Below are 20758 nucleotides of genomic sequence, written 5' to 3'. Positions count from 1 at the left end.
ATTCATGGTTGTGATAATTACCTGCAAGTTACCACCCTTATAACTTTAATGTCACAATTTGTTTTGGTGGGACTTCAATTTGCTATCCCTTCCTAGATAACTTAATGTCTAAACTTCTAGACTACATTCAGTGTTAATTGAGCTTATAAGAAATAGAAGCAGGTGTATCTGTTCAGCCTTTTATTTCTACTATGCCATTAAGTAAAATCTTTTGCCACGGCACCACTTCTCTCCTATGGTAGCTAAAATACTGACAAATCTCACCTTGGATATACTGAATGATTAAGCCTCCACAGCCCTCTTGGTGAACAACCCCAAAGATTCTTGTCTCTGACTTGAATGGCCAACCCTTTGTTTTGAGGCTGTGACATTTCAACAAGAGGAAAAATTGACGTGTGTAAAATATTCTATGATACATTTTATTTAAATCATCCTTCATTCTTCTGAACTCAAGCGAGTATAAGCAAATAAAAACACAAAATGCTGGCAGAACTCAGCTGGCCAGACAGCGTCTATGGGAGGAGGTAGTGACGACGTTTCAGGCCGAAACCCTTCATCAGGAGTTTCAGATTTTCGGCCCGAAACGTCGTCACTACCTCCTCCCATAGATGCTGTCTGGCCTGCTGAGTTCTGCCAGCATTTTGTGTTTTTATTTATTTCCAGCATCTGCAGATTCACTCTTGTTGCCTGAGTATAAGCAAATCTGTTTAATCTTTCCTGATAAAATAATATTCAAGTTTGTTGAACATTTGTTGCCTTTCCTTTATCTCCCTCTTCCTTAGACTGGAAGGACAGACCTCTGCACGATATTCCAAATGCAGTCTCACCAAGCCTCGACAATTAGAGCAATGTTTCTAACCTTGTCCACAAATCTTTTTACAATAAAAACTAGTATACTGATTTCTCACTGAACCCATAAACTTGCAGTGATTTGTTCACAAGACACACAAATCACTCTGATCACAAATGTCTTTTAGTCTACCATTTGGAAATGATTTTTTTTTAGTAGTGGGTGACTTCGCATTCTTCCTCTGATGTTCCATGTCCTTGCCCATTCACTTAACCTGTTCATATCCTCCTAAAGCTTCTCTACACCCCTGCCTACTCCACATTGCCACTTAGCTTTCCATCATCAATGAGCTTATATATATCACGTTTGAATGACTCACTTAATTTATTGATATTGATTGTTAACTGTTGAGACTGTGGTAGCAATCCTTGCAACAGTTCACTAGTCATAGCTTCTCAATCTGAAAAAAAGATGGATTTGTTCCTACTTTCTAATTTCTGTCCATTAACCAATCTCTCATTCATGCCAGTATCTTAACCCAATATTATTTGCATTTATCCAACAACCCCTTTTGGGGCATATCTTTTGACTTTACAAATATATCACATCCACAGTTACACCCTTACCAATTCTGCTAGTTACAATTTCAAAGAGCTGACTGACTCCATTCATTTATTGTTGACTGTCCATTCCTGTTTATATTTTCTTAGGATCCTGTTATTTTTTGTGAATATTTTCCAGTATTTTCACTGCTAACTGGTCTGTTGATCTTGTTTTTACCCCTTCCTCCTTTCCTCCTGTCATTGTACACCAATCATTGAAGGTGGGCATGCAGGTATGGCAGGCGGTGAAAAAGGCAAATGGTATGTTGGCATTCATAGCAAAAGGATTTGAGTACAGGAGCAGGGAGGTTCTACTGCAGTTGTACAAGGCCTTGGTGAGACCAGACCTAGAGTATTGTGTGCAGTTTTGGTCCCCTAATCTGAGGAAAGACATTCTTGCCATCGAGGGAGTACAGAGAAGGTTCACCAGATTGATTCCTGGGATGGCAGGACTTTCATATGAAGAAAGACTGGATCGACTAGGCTTATACTCACTGGAATTTAGAAGATTGAGAGGGGATCTTATTGAAACGTATAAAATTCTAAAGGTTTCTGATGTTGGGGAAGTCCAGAACGAGGGGTCACAGTTTAAGGATAAAGGGGAAGCCTTTTAGGACCAAGATGAGGAAAAACTTCTTCACACAGAGAGTGGTGAATCTGTGGAATTCTCTGCCACAGGAAACAGTTGAGGCCGGTTGATTGGCTATATTTAAGAGGAAGTTAGATATGGCCCTTGTGGCTAAAGGGATTGGGGGTATGGAGAGAAAGCAGGTACAGGGTTCTGAGTTGGATGATCAGCCGTGATCATACTGAATGGCGGTGCAGGCTCGAAGGGTCGAATGGCCTACTCCTGCACCTATTTTCTGTGTTTCTATAAAGAATTGGGTTGCATTTGCTATTTTTCCAACCTGTGCAAATCATTTTGGAATTCAGGGAATTTTTAATGATGACAACTATTTACTCGCTGCATTATCACCCACTTTGAAACCTTGAGTACTTGTTCATCAGATTCTGAGATTAATTGCCTTTTAGTTCCATTAATTTCTCAATACTAATTTCCTATTTTCTTAGAGATCCTCACTCAGTCTAGACCTGCATTTGTGACAATATCCAAGAGGTTTTCTCTGCCTTCTTCCTTGTAGGGAGACAAATGATTTCTCTACCAAATAATAGAACTATTTGCTCTGTCTGGCCTCATAATCCAGTCCTTCCTTCCTTTTGTTTTTATTCAGTCCTTAAATAAGGGTTGCACTGAGTGGAGCTAGCAAGCAAGTCAGCTACAAGGCGTTCCTGGTTATGTTTCTGCACTGTTACCAAAATAAATCTTTGTTTTTGACTGAAGTTTTGCAATAAATTTGATTTTCTGCCAACACGATCTATATTCTAGATCACTGGAACTGATAGTTATATGACATTGGAGCCAATTCTGTTCTCATAGCCTGTGTGCTACTCCACCCAAATACACACATACAATCATTAAATGTGTAAATATAGGTAACAAGCTATATCCTTTAATTTTTTTCACTAAATTAGAATGCCTTATGGTCGTGTACATTTCAGGATTGAACAAATGTGTTTATATATGTGCTGAGGAGTCAATCATTGTCTGTTTAAACATGGTGACTTCTTTTCAGGCCACTTATGTCACATAGCATGTCATAACTGCTGTTCTAAAATAGCATTTTTTTTCACAGCTGCACCTTATGATGTTAAAACCGGTCATGGTTTATGGGTATCAAACGCTTTCAATGGAAATTGATTGAATACTAGCTGTTTCTTTTATCATTGTTTCCTATGGTAACTATATACCCCCTGGCTTTGTGTCATTGCTTCCTAACAGGTTTTAAATTTTGTCTAGTATTAGCAATGGATAATAGAAAATACAGTATAATTACTGTGCTCTAGTCAATTAAATTTAATCTGCTGATACAGAAGCCAAATATCATGCAGGCTGTAAATCAAAAAGCCATATGTGGCTTCAGAGCCTTGGACAGGTTATCACAGACCTAGATCAAAAGATTTCCTGTAGCAATGATCGTGAAATAGCTGTAGATAGCAACATAGTAATGATAACCCTTATAAGTTTATAAATCAGCAATTTGTGGTAAAAAGTGAAGTAAATTGCTGGGGAGATCTTTGCTTCTTACCCCTTGGACTCATCAAGGTCAATAAAATTGTTATCATGAGCTTAAGTGAGGTTTTTAATTCATATAGCATTGGTCCCATTGATCATATATATTCATACCCTAATGTGAAACTTCATCTTTGAGATCCTGAATGGGACCAATGGAAAATTACAGACAAAGTTAGAGTCAGAGTTATATGGCCCAGAAACGGGCCTTTCAGCCCTCCATGTTGCCTACCTGATCTAGACTATCTTGTGATGGCAGAGCTAATGTGTGTTTATTTGCTCAGCAATTCCTGTTCACAGCCAAAACTCACATTCACATTGATTGCACAAATGTTTTCATACCTCAGTGTTATTTTTCCAGTACTCTTACCATTCCCATTCCTGAACAGGAAGGCAGTAAATTTCAGGGTGCTAAACTGCATAGTTATTCAAAGTTGCAAATTTGACATATGTTTTTGGAAACTAATATTGAGATATGGCATATGAGCAGATTTGTACATTTCCCTTTTTCTATTACTTTCTCTCATTCTATTTTAAACTGGCGGGGATTATTAGAAAATTCTGCTGAAAAGCTTATTAATAGTCTCTGAGTGATTGGAAATGAGCTGGATTGGTAAAGCTGTTCCTTTTTCCCTTGCAGAAAAATCAAGACCATTTACTAAATTACGATAACGTGAGTGGACATGAAAGGCATCAATTATTTGTTATCATACAGCATGGAAACAGGACTTTAGGCCATAATGACCATTTGCTAATTCTACTTGGTAGCACTTGGCCAGTAGCCTTCTATGCCATACATTTGAAGCCCTTAGATACATCTCTGAGATTACCTATGTTCACCATTCCTCGAGAGTGCTGTGCAGATTTCAACCACACTCTGGGTGAATATGTTCTTCCTTGAAGCTCCTCTAAAGCCTTCTACCCCTTAGTATAAACCATGCTGTCTGGTTATAGACACTTCCCCTAATCTGTAACATTTCTCATTATATTCTGTATCCTCAAATTAAGCTCATAGCCAAGCTTTAATCTCTGAAAGGTTTCACATCCAGAAGTTGCAATACTAGGCAAAATGAGGGTTCTGGCCTATTTATACCTGTTAGGTTTTCTTACTTCTCTCATCCCTAACTCTCCCTTCTTCATTCTGTTATTGCCTGATACAGCTTTTCAGTGTGCCCATCATCCTGACTGTGTTGAAAGTAATGGTGGGGAAAGGCCCAATTGTGTTCTCATAGAATATTAAAGTTCTGGCGGAGGGTGTGGCAGTTTTAATGGTTGATTAAGGAAAGCAGCAGCAACTCACTTTGGATATTGACTATTGTACCCTCACTGCTGCCCACGCTGAATTGTGTTGGGCTTCTTCTCTGGATTTTCATTATACATTTTCATGGCTAAATCTTTCTGATTTGAGTGTATTTCTATGTTACATTGACTGTTCTATTTGTCATAATTATTATAAATGACTATGTTTGCACATTTTGACAAACATAACATGAAGATTTTTACTCGTATGTGAAGGATGTAAGAAGTAAAGTCAATTCACTTCAATTCTGTGGGCTATTTTTGGCACAGATTTACTGTACAGTGAAAACAGAAAGGCAAAATTGATAGTATACAATAACAATCATCTAAATGATTTTTTATTTTTATTTATTTATTGAGATTATAGAGCAGAATAGGCTCTTCTGGCCCTTCAAGGCCCGCTCCCCAGCAGTCCTCCTGTTTAATCCTAGCCTAATCACAGGACAATTGTGTGGCATCCGTTAGTCTCGCAAGACCATGGATCTGCACCTGGAATGGTTTCCAGGGTGGAGGCCTGGGCAAGGTTGTATGGAAGACCAGCAGTTGCCCATACAACAAGTCTCCCCTCTCCACGACACCAATGTTGTTGAAGGGAAGGGCAAGGGCTGATACAGCTTAGTACCAGTGTCGTCGCAGGAGTTGCCAGAGCGAGGTTGAAGGCAACGTCGGACTGCCTTAGGGACTCCAGCTCCAGATTTGTCCTCAGGGTTTACTCCTGAAGCCTTTTCCATGAGTGGGTATGGCCGCAAAGCAGCGGAGGATTGAAATCAGAGTTTTCCCTCTCTTAGATGGATTGCCTTCCTAGGCTGACGAGCTCCATCTACCCGAACAATATACAATGACTAATTAACCTACCAACCGTTACATCTTTAGACAGTGGGAGGAAACTGGAGCACCCAGAAGAAACACATGCAGTCACGGGAAGAACATGCAAACTATTTACATGCAGCGGTGGGTATTGAACCCGGGTTGCGTGTACTCTAAAGAATTGTGCTAATCACTACGCTTCCATGCCCCCCTTGATTTCAATGACTATTTTGTTTCAATTCCACCTTTTCTAAGAAATACCTTTTACATCTCACATCTTGAACAATGGCATTTCATAGGTTCTGTTGAAACACTCTACACTTCTGAGATTATTGAAATTATTTTTAAAATAGTGGACCTGGAGGTTTCTAAGGTTGCAGCTTCAGAAGGCCACATTAACAGGAATTGTGCTTAGTAACTTAGTTTCAAAAGTTTAATTTCAAAGGGAGATTTTCCAAAACCATATCTTTGGAAGTGTAAAACCATTCTTGAACTTAAAAAAGAGATAATTAACTGGTTGAATTATCACCACCTTTGACTCTGCCCACAGCAGTGGTGTCAAAAGCAAACTTGAATATGAGATTAGAGCTGTGCTTAGCCACACCGTCAAAGGACTGAGCTGTTGCTTTCATTTATGTTGAATGGTCAAATTGTGAAATGTTATGTGCACTTTTTGTGGCTTAGTGAATAATTTAGACCTGTTAGACCTCTATGAAGGAACATGGGTGTGTCTAACACTGGATGAAGATCTGCTCGATTAACTTCCTGACAGGAAGACTGGTTTTCTGCAGATTAAGCCTGAAAAATAAAATTGCTTGTTGTCTGTTAGGTGTGAGAGAGAGAAAAACTTGGAACTGTTGAATGGTGCAGACCTTTTGCTTATGGATTTATTAGGGGATAAATTGAGTGACTGGAATTTAAAGGAGACTAGTACAAATAATGCTAAGATTTCAACAAACCTTGTATTACAATTACTGACCTCAGTAGTAATGTGGCCATTCTCCAACCTTGTCCATCAAACTTCTTGTTCCAAATTTCTTCCTCTAATAGTTCATTTTGTTGTTTTTAATTTCAGATTAACAATTAATATCTTCCCCATATTGGCACTAAAGACGTAAGTAGAAATGGAGGAAGGGGTACTCGTGTGATGTGTATAGGGATTTAAGAAAGAGGCTTAAAGAGCAGGACCACAAAGGTAGTAATTTCTTGATTACTTCTGCTGTCATGTGCTGCTCAAGGCTAGAATAGAAAGAACAGATGAATGAGTGGCTGAAGAACTGGCACAGGGAGCAACATTTCAGATTCTTGGATCGTTGAACCCTAGTCTGGGGCAGTGGTTACCTGTACAAGAGGGATAGGTTGCATCTTAATTGAAGGGCAACCTGCATCTTGGTCAGAGGTTCATTAGTGTTACTCAGCAGGGTTTGGCAGTGGGATGGGAACCGGAGCACGAGGTCAGAAATTGGAGCAATTGAGAGGAAGGTAGATGTAATAACTGGAAAGAAAAGGCAGAAGTAAGGTAAGGTAATAGACACAGTGCGACTGATGAGTTGAAGTGTGTGTATTTTAATGCTAGGAGTATTATAGGTCGGGTTGATGAACTTAGAGCATGGATCCGTACATAGAATTATTATGTTGTGACCACAGAAGAGACTTGGTTGCAAAGGGTAGAGAAATGGGTGCTTTATGTTCCAGGGTTTAGATGTTTTAGAAAAGATAGAGAAGGAAGTGAATGTGGTGGGAGGGGTAGAGTTGCACTATTAATCAAAGACCATACAACTGCTGCACTCAGAGGGGAAGTAATAGAGGACTCATCTACTTGGGTAGAACTCACTGAGGAACAGATATCCGAGCAGGTTAGAGAAAGATGTGAAAATAGCTGGGTTGATGTCATGGGTGACTTCAACTTCCTTAATATAGACAGGCACTTGCTTTGTACAAGAAGTTTAGATGTGGCAAAATTTGTTCGCTTCATCCAGGAGGGTTTCTGAAATCAACGTATAGACAGTCCCAACATGAAGAGTGGCTATACTGGATCTAGTGTTGGGCCAGGTGACTGACTTTTCAGTGGGAGAATAGTTAGGGAATAGTGATCACAACTCCTTAAGTTTTAAAGTTGCTATGGATAGGGATAAGCCTGGACCTAATTACGAGAGCATTAGGCAGGGACTAGGGAGAGTTAATTGGAAACAGCTGTTTTTGGGCAAGTCCACATCTGACATGTGGAGGATTTCAAGACCATCTGTGCAGAGTTCAGGACAAGTATGTTCCAGCAATAAATAAATTAAGATGATAAATAGCAATAAATAACAAGCATGAAATAACAAGACAAAAGAGTCCTTAAATGGGTGTGGTTCTCTCCTTTTGTTCAAGAGCTTGTTGTTCTTGAACCGGATGGTGCGAATCCTGAGGCACCTGTACCTTCTATCTGATGGCAGCAGTGAAAAAAGAGCATGGGCTTTGTGGTGAGGATCTTTGTGATGGGTGCTACTTTTCTATGGCAATGTCTTGTATAGATGTGCTAGTGGTTGGGAGGGTTTTAACCGTAATGTACTGGGCCAAATCCACTACCTTTTGTAGGATTTTCCTCTCAAAGGCATTAGTGTTCCCATACCAGGCTGTAATACAGCCAGTCAGCATACTTTACACCACACATCTATAGACGTTTGCCAAGGTTTTCAATGACATGTTGAATCTCTGCAGAATCCTGAGGAAGCAGAGGTGCTGTCATGCTTTCTTCACAATTATATTTATATGATGGGTCCAGGACAGGTCCTCTGAGATAGTGACACTGAGGAATTTAAAGTTATTGACGCTCTGTACTTCTGATCCTCTGATCATTACTGATCTCCTGAAGTCTACTATCAGTTCCTTGATCTTATTGACATTGAGAGAGATTTTCAATCTCCCTCCTTGAGCACCTTCAGTCTGCCTGCCACAAAAACACAATTACAGGTAAGTGCATAAGATGATGAGAGGCATTGATAATCAGAGGCTTTCTCCCAGGGCTGAAATGGCTTGCACAAGAGGGCACAGTTTTAAGGTGCTTGGAAGTAGGTACAGAGGAGATGTCAGGGGTAAGTTTTTTACGCAGAGAATGGTGAGTGCGTGGAATGGGCTGCCAGCGACGGTGGTGGAGGCAGATACGATAGGGTCTTTTAAGAGTCTCCTGGACAGGTATATGGAGCTCAGAAAAATAGAGGGCTATGGGTTACCCTAGGTAATTTCTCAGGTAAGGACATGTTCGGCACAGCTTTGTGGGCCGAAGGGCCTGTATTGTGGTGTAGGTTTTCTGTGTTTCCCGGTGGACACCCATTTCAATCCTATTTCCCATTCCCATTCTGACATGTTAGTCCATGGCATCCTTTACTGCCCACGAGCCAAATGCAAGTTGGAGGAGCAACACTTTGTATTCCGTCTGGGTAGCCTCCAGCCTGATGGCATTGACATCGATTTCTTAAAGTTTTGGTAATTGCCCCCTCCCCCCCCCTTCCCATTGCCATTCTCCATTCATGTTTCACTCTCACATCTTCTCTTCTTACCTGCCCATTACCTCCCTCTGGTGCTCCTCACATTCCCCTTTTTTTCATGGTCTTCTGTTATCAGATTTCCCCTTCTCCAGCCTATTATCTCTTTCACCAATCAACCTTCCAGCTCTTTACTTCACCCCTCCCCCTCTTCCAGTTTCACCTATCACCTACCACCTTGTACTTCTTCCACTCCACCTTCTTACCCTGACCTCCCTCCTTACTTTCCGATCCTGATGAAGGGTCTCAGCCCGAAACGATGAGTGTTCACTCTTTTCCATAGATGCTGCCTGGCTTGCTGAGTTCCTCCGGCATTTTATGTGCGTTACTCTTGACTCCTCGTGTTTGATACACGTGACATACTCACTTTTATTACTCAAAGAATTGAGTTCAAGAGTCAGGACATGTTGCAGCTTTATAAAGCCGCATTTGGAGCATTACCTTCATTTCTGGTTGCCTTATTATGGGAAGGATGTAGAGGAGAGGGTGCAAAAGGGGTTTACCAGGATGCTTCCATGGAATAGAAGTATGTGCAAATTGGGGAGGTTGTTTTCTCTGGAATGGCAAAGACTGACAGGAGATCTGGTAGATGTTGAATCTGTGGAAATCATTGCCACAGAAGGCTGTGTTTAAAGTGGAAGTTGATAGTGTTATGTTTTGTAACTCCAAAGCATAAAAACTAATTGAAAGGAAAACAAGGGAGCTGGGAGATACCATGTGTACATTGTTTATACCTTAAGCGAGCTGTGAAATATCACATGGTCGTATCATGTATGCAATTCACATATTTTTACATATAACCCAGAATGAAATATTTAAACAAAAATGCTTAATCAAACAATATATTGACAATATTATTCAAATACCACTGAAATATTAAATACACAGCACTCCTCCCTACTTTGCTGCAAACTCCAACTCAATAGAGAATGCATCTCAACTATATACACTGCATACTATATATTGCAACTATTAAACAGACAGCATAGGAAATTTTTAAATTGTCCTCTTCAGGCCTAAAGATATAATTGCTGTTGAAGCTTTCTTATTTTAAAGGATAACGTCTTTGCTGACAGGGGGTTGGGGGGGGGGGGTGGTGTCACTGCGTGGCTGGTGAGAATTGTGGCTGTGAAACTATCTCAGCTTCTGGGGCCTCTTGGGACTACAGGAATATTTTTTTTTCTGAAAGCTCTGGACATCTTTCTTCTCCTTTTCTCTCTGGATCTACTTTGATCCTTGCTTCTCTCCTTTTCAACTTCCTGTCTTTCTTTTTCTCGCTTTTTTTTTCTTATGGTTTCTTGTGAGTATCTTTGAAATTGCTAATTTCTCAAGAAATTAGGTCTCATTTATTCTATTCCATTTCCATAGCACTTATTTCACCCACCTCTTCCTTTTTTCTTCTTTTAAGGATGTGCATCTTGATTTTGGGAAGGTAAATTTAGTTCACTGGAGTATTCTTATTAATCCTTCTGTTGCTCCCTTTACGATCTAATTTCCGCTCTTGGTTTTCACATCCATAACATTATCCAACAAATTTTCAGTTTTCCTATCTCCATTGACTGCTTTCTTTTTGGCCTTCCGCTCATCCAGCTGGGCTTTGGTCTTTGCATCTACTTTTACAAGCAGTGTTTTGCTTTCAATTCAAGTTCATGCAATAACCTTAATGCACGCACATAGATTCTGGTTCTTTATACTCAAAAGCCCAGTGCTTGCACCCTTCCCAAGTCACATTTTGCAAGTAACTGCCTGATTTCACGTATCAGAAGCTTCCTCAGGTATGTTGCCATGTATGATGAAGTGGACTCACCTTCCTGTGGATTTCACTGATGGAATCTGAAGTGTTCTGCAATCAGCACTGGTTTTGGGTTCCAAATGCTCCTGTACTACTTTCACAACATCATCAAAGCTCATTTTAGCTGGTTTGGTTGAAGCAGTTAAACTTATAAGCAAACTGTATGCCTTTAAATCCAGAGCACAGAGCAAAAGTGGTATTTGTTTCTCATTGGCCATTCCATTTGCTAAAAATACTGCTCAGTGAATTCAGTATCCGTTATGCAATGGAACACGTCTATTTTGCTGTTGTAGCCAGCTATTTCTGTTCTTTTTTATGATTATTATCACCTAGTACTCACTGTTTATATTAAATATACCCAGATAGACTCTTGATTAGTAAGTGCATCCAACGTTTTGGGAAAAAGGCAATAGAGTGGTGTTAATAGGGAAAATAAATCATCCATGATCTATGGCCTAATTCTCCTCCTTTGTCTTATGTGAGAGTCATAGATAGAGTAGATAGCCAGTATTTTCTCAGTGTTGAGTTGACTAATAGTAGAGGCTATGCATTTAAGGTGCACTAGGAGACATATGAGGCATGTATTATTTTAACAGAGAGGAGTGGGTGTTCGGAATGTGCTGCCTGGACTGGTGGTGGAGGCAAATCTGACGGGGGTGTTCAGGAAGTTCTTGGATTGAAGGGCGCCGCAGTAGCGTGTCGGTTAGCACAACGCTATCACAGCTTGGGGCGACAGAGTTTGGAATTCAATTCTGGCATCCTCTGTAAGAAAGTGTGCAAGTCCTTCTCGTGTGTGCATGGTATTCTTCCGGGTGCCCTGGTTTACTCCCACAGTCCAAAGGTGCACTAATCGGCGGTCACTGTAAGTTGTCCTGAGATTCAGCTAGGGTTAAATGGGTTGGTTTCTGGGCGGTGTGGCTTTGTTGGGCCGGAAGCAGCTGCTCTGTGCTGGATTTCTAAATAAATAAATGAAAGATGAATGTGCATAAAATGGAAGAATATGGACATTGATGAAAAGATTGTGTGTATGTGTGGGTGGGAGTGCGGAAAGGGGCTTACTTTGCTGCTGCTGTTTTGTGCTGTTCTGCTGAGTATTGTAGGCATGCTATGTTGGCACCGCAGTGTGTGGTGACGTTGGCATGCTGCCCCCAGCGCACACTCTGATGTGTTGGTTGTTAACACACACAACACACTTCACTGAAAGTTTTGGTGTACAGGTGGTAAGTAAGCTTGAATCTTGTGCGGGCAAGAGGGATTAATTTAGTGGGCTTTTGCTTACTAATTTATTTGTTTTGACACAACATTGTGGGCCAGAGGGCTTGTTCATGTGCTGGACTCTTCCATGTTCTATTTTTATTTATTCACCAGTGATCAAAAGGCAGTCTCCCCTCTCTGCAGCAGAGAGATTCAGTGCCTCAGGTTTCAGAGAATGAAAGCTCCATGGTTATCACATTCTGTAACTTGTCCACAGTGGGTTTCCAGCCGGCCTTCTCCTATGCTGAAGATAAAAATACTCATATGAGTTGTGTGGCAATGATATACATCTGTCAAAATTGTTTTGGGAACAAGGAACCACCCTTTGTTTCATCAGCCACGAAAGGATGATTTTGGACATAACCCAGTACCTGTTTTTCAACTGCAAAACAGAATCCTTATTCAAGGTGACACTCCTCTGGGCGACATCTTCTGGATGGATCATGAAGCTAAATATTTCACTTCTTTTACGTCTTGTGCATTTGTTTTTCATCTTGAATGTGTTCCTGGGACTGCTGGAGCCTGTGATTGGCAATTCAAAGATCATTTGGGAGTTTCAGCACTCTGTAGATTCAGACAATTCCTGGAGGCAGAGGTGGTGTCCGTGTACTTCGTGGTGAGAAGACTGCGGGGCACAAGCCAGTATTTGACTCCAATTTGCCAAATAAAGCTTCCTTTGTTCATTCTGTCAATTAAAGCTTCTGTTGTTCATTGATTAAAGTGATGAATGAGATTGAATCATCAAGGTAAATGTGGAAGGTGATCACCAGCTACCTGCCTTTGATCACTGGTGAAATCTCTCTGCTATGGAGAGGGGAGACTGCCTTTTGATCACTGGTGGGATCGCTCTGCTACGGAGAGGGGAGACTGCCTTTTGATCACTGGTGGGATCGCTCTGCTTTCAGAGAGGGGAGACTGCCTTTTGATCACTGGTGGGATCACTCTGCTGCCAGAGAGGGGAGACTGTCTTTTGATCACTGGTGGGATCACTCTGCTGCCAGAGAAGGGAGACTGCCATTTGATCACTGGTGGGATCGCTCTGCTACGGAGAGGGGAGACTGCCTTTTGATCACTGGTGGGATCGCTCTGCTTTCAGAGAGGGGAGACTGCCTTTTGATCACTGGGGGGATCGCTCTGCTTTCAGAGAGGGGAGACTGCCTTTTGATCACTGGTGGGATCGCTCTGCTTTGGAGAGGGGAGACTGTCTTTTGATCACTGGTGGGATCGCTCTGCTTTCAGAGAGGGGAGACTGTCTTTTGATCACTGGTGGGATCGCTCTGCTTTGGAGAGGGGAGACTGCCATTTGATCACTGGTGGGATCGCTCTGCTACGGAGAGGGGAGACTGCCTTTTGATCACTGGTGGGATCGCTCTGCTTTGGAGAGGGGAGACTACCTTTTGATCACTGGGGATATCACTCTGCTAACAGAGAGGGGAGACTGCCTTTTGATCACTGGTGGGATCACTCTGCTGCCAGAGAGGGGAGACTGTCTTTTGATCATTGGTGGGATCACTCTGCTGCCAGAGAAGGGAGACTGCCATTTGATCACTGGTGGGATCGCTCTGCTACGGAGAGGGGAGACTGCCTTTTGATCACTGGTGGGATCGCTCTTCTTTCAGAGAGGGGAGACTGCCTTTTGATCACTGGGGGGATCGCTCTGCTTTGGAGAGGGGAGACTGTCTTTTGATCACTGGTGGGATCGCTCTGCTTTCAGAGAGGGGAGACTGCCATTTGATCACTGGTGGGATCGCTCTGCTTTGGAGAGGGGAGACTGCCTTTTGATCGCTGGTGGGATCGCTCTGCTTTCAGAGAGGGGAGACTGCCATTTGATCACTGGTGGGATCGCTCTGCTTTGGAGAGGGGAGACTGCCATTTGATTACTGGGGGGATCGCTCTGCTTTCAGAGAGGGGAGACTGCCTTTTGATCACTGGGGGGATCGCTCTGCTTTCAGAGAGGGGAGACTGCCATTTGATCACTGGTGGGATCGCTCTGCTTTCAGAGAGGGGAGACTGCCTTTTGATCACTGGTGGGATCGCTCTGCTTTGGAGAGGGGAGACTGCCTTTTGATCACTGGTGGGATCACTCTGCTGCCAGAGAGGGGAGACTGCCATTTGATCACTGGTGGGATCGCTCTGCTGCCAGAGAGGGGAGACTGCCATTTGATCACTGGTGGGATCGCTCTGCTTTGGAGAGGGGAGACCACCTTTTGATCACTGGTGGGATCGCTCTGCTGCCAGAGAGGGGAGACTGCCATTTGATCACTGGTGGGATCGCTCTGCTTTGGAGAGGGGAGACTACCTTTTGATCACTGGTGGGATCGCTCTGCTGCCAGAGAGGGGAGACTGCCATTTGATCACTGGTGGGATCGCTCTGCTTTGGAGAGGGGAGACTACCTTTTGATCACTGGTGGGATCGCTCTGCTGCCAGAGAGGGGAGACTGCCATTTGATCACTGGTGGGATCGCTCTGCTTTGGAGAGGGGAGACTGCCATTTGATCACTGGTGGGATCGCTCTGCTTTGGAGAGGGAGAGGCCAGCTGTTATGCCTGGACAATGTTGCCCAGGTTTTCTGTGTTTTGGATACGGACTTGGACCATAGATTTTGTTTCAGTCTTACAGTTTTTTATATTTGGTTTGTCCAGTCTTTCTAATTTTTTTGTGTGTTGGGGAGGTTAATTTGGGGGTCAATGTGCCTGTTCTGTTTTTTTACATTTGTTGTGTGGGGAGGAGGGATTTGGGGGTTGATGATCGTGCTGCCATTCTTGGTTTCATGGTTGTCTGGAGAAGAACTTCAGAGTTGTATACTTTGATAATGAATGAACCTTTGAACAAACAAAATCTCCAATGCTCTTATAATTCAAGGGAAATATTATAAAGCCACTGGCCTTGGCAAACTGGATGTCAGCATCCTTTTAGTTAGAAGCACAGTTGACAACACCCAGGTTTGGAGCGTCCTTTCCAGAGGTGTGGTGCTGTTAATGAGGTATCTTTGGAAAATGAAGTAACTTTGTTTACAGAAGCTGTGAAAAGGATATAATTTGCCAGAGGCAGTCACCTTCTTCAGCTGTGGTGTTAAAGTCCCAGTTACAGATTCACAAACCACTGCTCTGCAAGTTTAGTCCGTGAACCAGGACCCCAAATTTGGGCCACCGGTACCATCTGGGGGCAATGATTCTTCTCGTGATTTTTGGCAAGGTACACACCCCTAGTGCTAGAAAATATGTGATAGCATTGCAGCAGTGGTAGTTTTCTGTGTGAAAGACAACTAAAACTACCTTAGCCACCACCTTGCAGAAAAGTTGTAGCAGTAGAAGAGCAACTCCCAGGAAACTCTGCTACAGTGGTTGATGGAATGAACTTGGTCCAAAGAGTGAAAGGTGATCAAATTACTTCCAGAGATGTTGCCACAACAATTCTGGGTATGGCTCGGAGGGAAGGCAGTCAGAGTAGCAGAATGGATGTTGTGTTCGACACGTACAAGGAGAACTCTATCAAGAATAGTGAGAGATCTCTACGGGGTGAAGAGACTGGTCATGAGTTGCAAGGTATCACAGGCACACAGATGGTGAGGCAGTAGAGGAGCTTCCTGACCAAAGTCAGTAACAAAAATAGTCTCATTAGCTTCATAGTCCATGAGTGGAGGAAGGCGGAGTACAGAGCAAAGCTACAGGAGAAGATTCTGTATGCAACTGTGAATGACGAATGTTACAGAATCACATCTCAAGACAGTGAGGAGGTGTCAGCTCTTCAGTGTCAACAAGAAGAAGCAGATGGCCACCTACTTCTCCATGTGCCCATGCCACAAGAGAGGGATACCAATCCTCCCATGTCCAAATAGGAAGATGAAAATATTTCAAACCTAAGCTTTAGGATTCTTCAGAGTTTAAAAGGAAAAAGTAAACAGACATTAAGAGCATTCCAGTTTATTAAACTGCATATTCTGTAGTGTTAAGATATTTGGGTGATTCACCCATGGGGATCTTTAGTGAAAAGCCAAGAATTCCAAGCATTCATTGTTTTTGCCCTAATTATGCTTGCTCTGATACCATCAATTAAAATGAATAGATAATACCAGAAATACAGGCTTGTACAAGATATAGAAAAAAATTCTGTGTGCGTTAGTCTGAGAAATGCATAAGTATTTAAAATGAATGAAGTGACAGTTTGGAATGCAAACATTTTTCTCCTACAAAAGCAGCGAACAATACTGAAATTACTGACTCATAAGAGGTAGTTTTTGTATTTTATTGTGTATGGTTTGTAATCAGAAAATGTGGTTTCCTTTCAAGCTCTAAATTAGGGGGTATTTTTCCTTTATATCTTGTTGGTCAAATTAAACATAATCATTCAGCTTGTCCGTAAAGATGTATACTTGCATGTCCGGTGCTAAAATTGAAAATGATGTGCTATTCTCTAATAGTCAGGAACAGAATCAAGTTAAGTATGTTGTTTTATGATAGCAGTACAGTGCAATTCATAATAATTAAAACAAATTACAATAAGAAAATGTATATGAGAAAAACAGTAGTGCAAAATGAGAGCAAAACAGAAAAATTATTGAGGTCGTGTACATGGGTTCACTGACCATTCAGAAATCTGATGGCAAAGGGGAAAAAGCTGTTCCTAAAAACTTGAGTGTGTCTCTTCAGGCTCCTGTACCTCCTCCTCAATGGTAGCAATAAGAAGAGGGTGTGGGGGTCTTTGGTGCAGCATTTTTGAGGGTGTCCTTGAGGCATGATCTTCTATAAACAATCATTTATCTACTGAACTTCTCTGATGTACTAATACTTTTCTGGGAAACTTTGTCATGTCTGATTTTTATTTTTTTTAGATGGTTTGGTGGGAAATATAGTGATTAGCATTGTTTTGACGTTTTGGTGTTAAAAGGTCCTTCACCCTACTTATTCCAACACTCCCTGGCCTATTTTCAACATATCAGATGTTAAGAGAGTGCTGATGGTCACTGATAATCTGAAGGGTGGAGTATGCTAAGGTTATCCAACTGGTAAGAATGTTAAATTATTCCATCTTCTTGACATAATTACATTACATTAAAATATTCCTTCAGGGATCTAATCACAGTAGATAAATTGCAGTTTTGTTTTGTGCATTTGAGTAAAAAACATCTGGAGTTGCTTGAAAGTTTCATGTTATAGGTTAAATGTGATTCAGACTAAATTATTGCTCATTGCTGTTGCCCAGTTTTACAAATCAAGACACAACAATTTTGAAACATAAATCCAGACCTAAATTAGATTTACATCACACCTACTGCTTAGTGTTGAGACCAAAGTGTTCCACTTTAATCTCATCCAACCACAAGACCTTCTTCCACATCTTTTCAGTATTTTCTAAGTGATACTTTGCAAAGTCTTTACAACCAGGATATGCTTTCTTTTAATAGTGCATGTAATACTATACTGTACATCAGCAAGGTAACACCATCCCCACTATAAAGTAGCATCATGCTATGGGAATGTTTTTCAGCAGAAGGGACTGGAAATCTGGTCAGGATTGATGGGAAGATGAATGCTGCTAAATACAGAGTGATCTAGGATATAAACCTGCTAGCCTCTGCCAGAAATCATGAAGTAGGGAGGAAGTTTGTCTTTCAGCAGGACAGTGATCCAAAGCACACTGTCAGAGCAACCATGGAATGGCTTCATTTGAAGAAAATTTATGTTCTTGAGTCTCCCAGTCAGAGTCCAGACCTTAACCCAATCGAACATCTCTGGCAAGACCTCAAGATTGCTGTCCGCTGCCATTCCCCAACTAAACTGACACAGCGTGAGCAATTTTGCAAGGAGGAATGGATAAATCTTGCTCCATCATGTTGTGCACAGCTAATAAAGGCTTATCTAAAAAGACTACTGGTTGTAATAGCTGCAAGAGGTGGTTCAACTAAATACTGAGCAAATGGGGATGAATACTTTTGAACTGCTGATATTTAAGTTTTTGAATTTTAAATTTTTCATGCTTACAATTTTCCCTGTTTTTTTTAGCTCTACTGTGAAAACAAGGTGATTCACAAATAAAAAAAATTCAGTTAAATCGATGACAATCCCCAGTGTAATTACTCATTTACGTGAACAAAGGGTTGGGAGCTGAATACTTCTTCAAGGCGCTATATTTGCTGCCAATATTTTATCATGCTCTCTCTTTGCTTCTAATTTTTTTTTACTTGACCTCTTGTTCGCATTTGTGAAAGCAACCTGACATCTATCTTGTACTCTCTTATTTTCCATGGAGGCTTGTCTTTAATTTCACTACATTTCTCCCTCACTGGGAATACACGTGCACTGTAGCTGAAACCTCTCACCCTGCCAGTCTTTGTCTCCAGTTTACCTGGGCTGGATGTTTCATCCATTGAAATTGAATGGGAGTGGCATACGTCCTATTCTAAACTCAAAAATATTAAGCTAATCATTTCTGTGCTTGTTGACCTTTATTTAATGTTTGCATCCTTATTTTTCAATCTACCATGACCTGGCTTTGTAATCTTGTACTAATTCTTTCCTGATATTTTCGTTGCAGCATGATGTCCTTTTGAAACTCCTCGTCAGTGATCTCTCTGCCTTTGATGGCCACATTTTGGGCTGTCAAAGCCTCTGAACTTCCTCTCTAAACTTCTCCGCTTCATTCATTCTCCAGAATGCTCTAAAACTGACCATATTTAGAAATAGTTTGGTCATCTCTATCTTTTCTTTTAATATACCCGTAGCTCAGCATTATATTTGATAAGTGGCTTCAGATCTTACTTATAACCACTTTTCTGTTTAAATTCTGCAAATATGGCAAATCTGTTGCACCACTGTGTTCATAAGAAGATATCACTCCTCTAAAAGTATCTCTCTACCATATTCCATTTTACTGTTGAGTGTTTATATAGTTTGCAGTTACTCTGGCACCTTTACAAATATTAATAATTTACCATATTCTGTGATTTTTTTGGCATTGTTTGACACTTTCCATTTGTTCTTTATTTTAGGAGCAGGCTAGCTAATCCTGTCAAATTAACAACAACAGAAGATATTGAAGCCTATCTAAGTGGGGATCTCAAACTGTATCAGAATGTTTCTGTTGTAGGATTATTCAGTCCAGACCTGGACAAAGGTAAACATAAATCTTTAAGTGAACTCATATGATAATCACTATCATATTCAAGCGTGATACAGGGAATGAGCTTTGCTTTATTTCCTAAAGACAAGCTAATAGAAATCAGAATCAACAGACAGCTTTCATAAATGGCAAGGCCTAAATCCTTGATAAGTCTCAGGTTTAGCAGTATATTCAATATGTATTTCAATGATATCAACTTTACCTCAGATCATCCACTCCAGTTATATTACAGATACTGTGTTGCCAGCTAATTTTCACTGATTTTGTTCAGTGATGTTGTATTTCCAAATAGAAATCCCACCCCTTTCTTAGCTTTTTTGAACCCAATGGTATGTAATCTTTGTGCATTGTTTGATTCTCAGCAAAGTGTCAAAATCCATGCCCATTATGAAATAATGACTCTCTCTATCTTGACAGTATTTCCCATTCTCTTTTGATTTCACATCCACTACTGCTTCTTGTCATCTTTGTGAGCTTTCAGAATGGATTCTCATGCTTTCCTCCTCATTGCCCAAGTTACAACCTGCATATTTTTTACTGTGCTTTTAACTCCTGTATCTTCTTTAGTGGTGAACTATTCATTACATAACTTTCTGAAGACTCTTTAAAACCCATGAGCTCTTTTCTAGACTTGCCTTTCTTTCTCCACAGTTATTGTTTGACCAACTGAGTGTTTCCAGAATTTTCAGTTTTTATCCACAATGATCTAGCCAGCACAACCCTTCAGGATAGAAAATTCTTGTTATTAATCATCCTCCTGGACAAGAAAGGCCTAAGCACATTAGTTTTACCTGACTGTCCTCTTTTCATGTAACAGCGTTCTCTTATTTGTGATTCTCCTACTAATGGAAACAATCTCAACATTTATCATGTCATGACCCTCATAATTTTGTACCTTTCAATAAGACCAGTCCTCTTTTTCTTATAGAATATAGTGCTAACTTCTTCAGCCACTTTTGTTATGACAACCCTCTCATAACAGAAATTCAACTCCTGAATCTCTCTTGTACTGCTTCCAATGCCAGTACATAGTTTCATAAACAGGGAAATCAAAACTTCACCTCACGTGGTTCCTGTGCAATCATAAAAATTCTTCCCTTTTTCTAAATGCCTATCATTTTGTTATAAAGAGCAATGTGCTATTTGCCTGCCCAACCATTTGCTGCATCTGTATGCTAACTTACTGTAATTCATGCACAAGAACAGAGAGAACACAACAGGGCTACAGTTTCACTGGTTGCACGGTGTTGCAACAACAATCCCACATAAACATCAGCAAGACCAAGAAGCTGTACACTTCATGAAGGTGAAGTTAGGAGAACACAGACCAATCTTCATTGAGGGACCAGTGGTGGAAAGAGCGAACAGTTGTAAATTCCAGGATGTCAACATCTCACTGGATCTGTTCTGGGCTGAACACATTGTTGCAATCATGAA

The 20758-nt window shown here is 41.0% G+C and overlaps 1 protein-coding gene and 1 long non-coding RNA gene across 5 annotated transcripts in view; one reads left to right on the top strand and one right to left on the bottom strand.

The window, feature by feature from the left end:
• Positions 1-20758, top strand: part of txndc16 (thioredoxin domain containing 16) — a 115064-nt gene that overhangs the window by 64741 nt on the left and 29565 nt on the right. For all 4 annotated transcript variants that reach the window (XM_073039841.1, XM_073039842.1, XM_073039844.1 and 1 more), the window contains one exon: positions 19191-19315. In XM_073039841.1, coding sequence (XP_072895942.1) covers positions 19191-19315 — 125 coding nt within the window. The remainder of the gene's footprint in view (positions 1-19190; positions 19316-20758) is intronic.
• Positions 1-20758, bottom strand: part of LOC140724972 (uncharacterized) — a 79251-nt gene that overhangs the window by 36360 nt on the left and 22133 nt on the right. The gene's annotated exons all lie outside the window — the stretch shown is intronic.

The sequence above is a fragment of the Hemitrygon akajei genome, chromosome 3 (assembly GCF_048418815.1).
Source record: "Hemitrygon akajei chromosome 3, sHemAka1.3, whole genome shotgun sequence".
NCBI classification, from domain to species: Eukaryota; Metazoa; Chordata; class Chondrichthyes; order Myliobatiformes; family Dasyatidae; genus Hemitrygon; species Hemitrygon akajei.
Note: the sequence above shows the minus strand (reverse complement) of the source record. Positions and strands in the feature narration are given on the sequence as shown.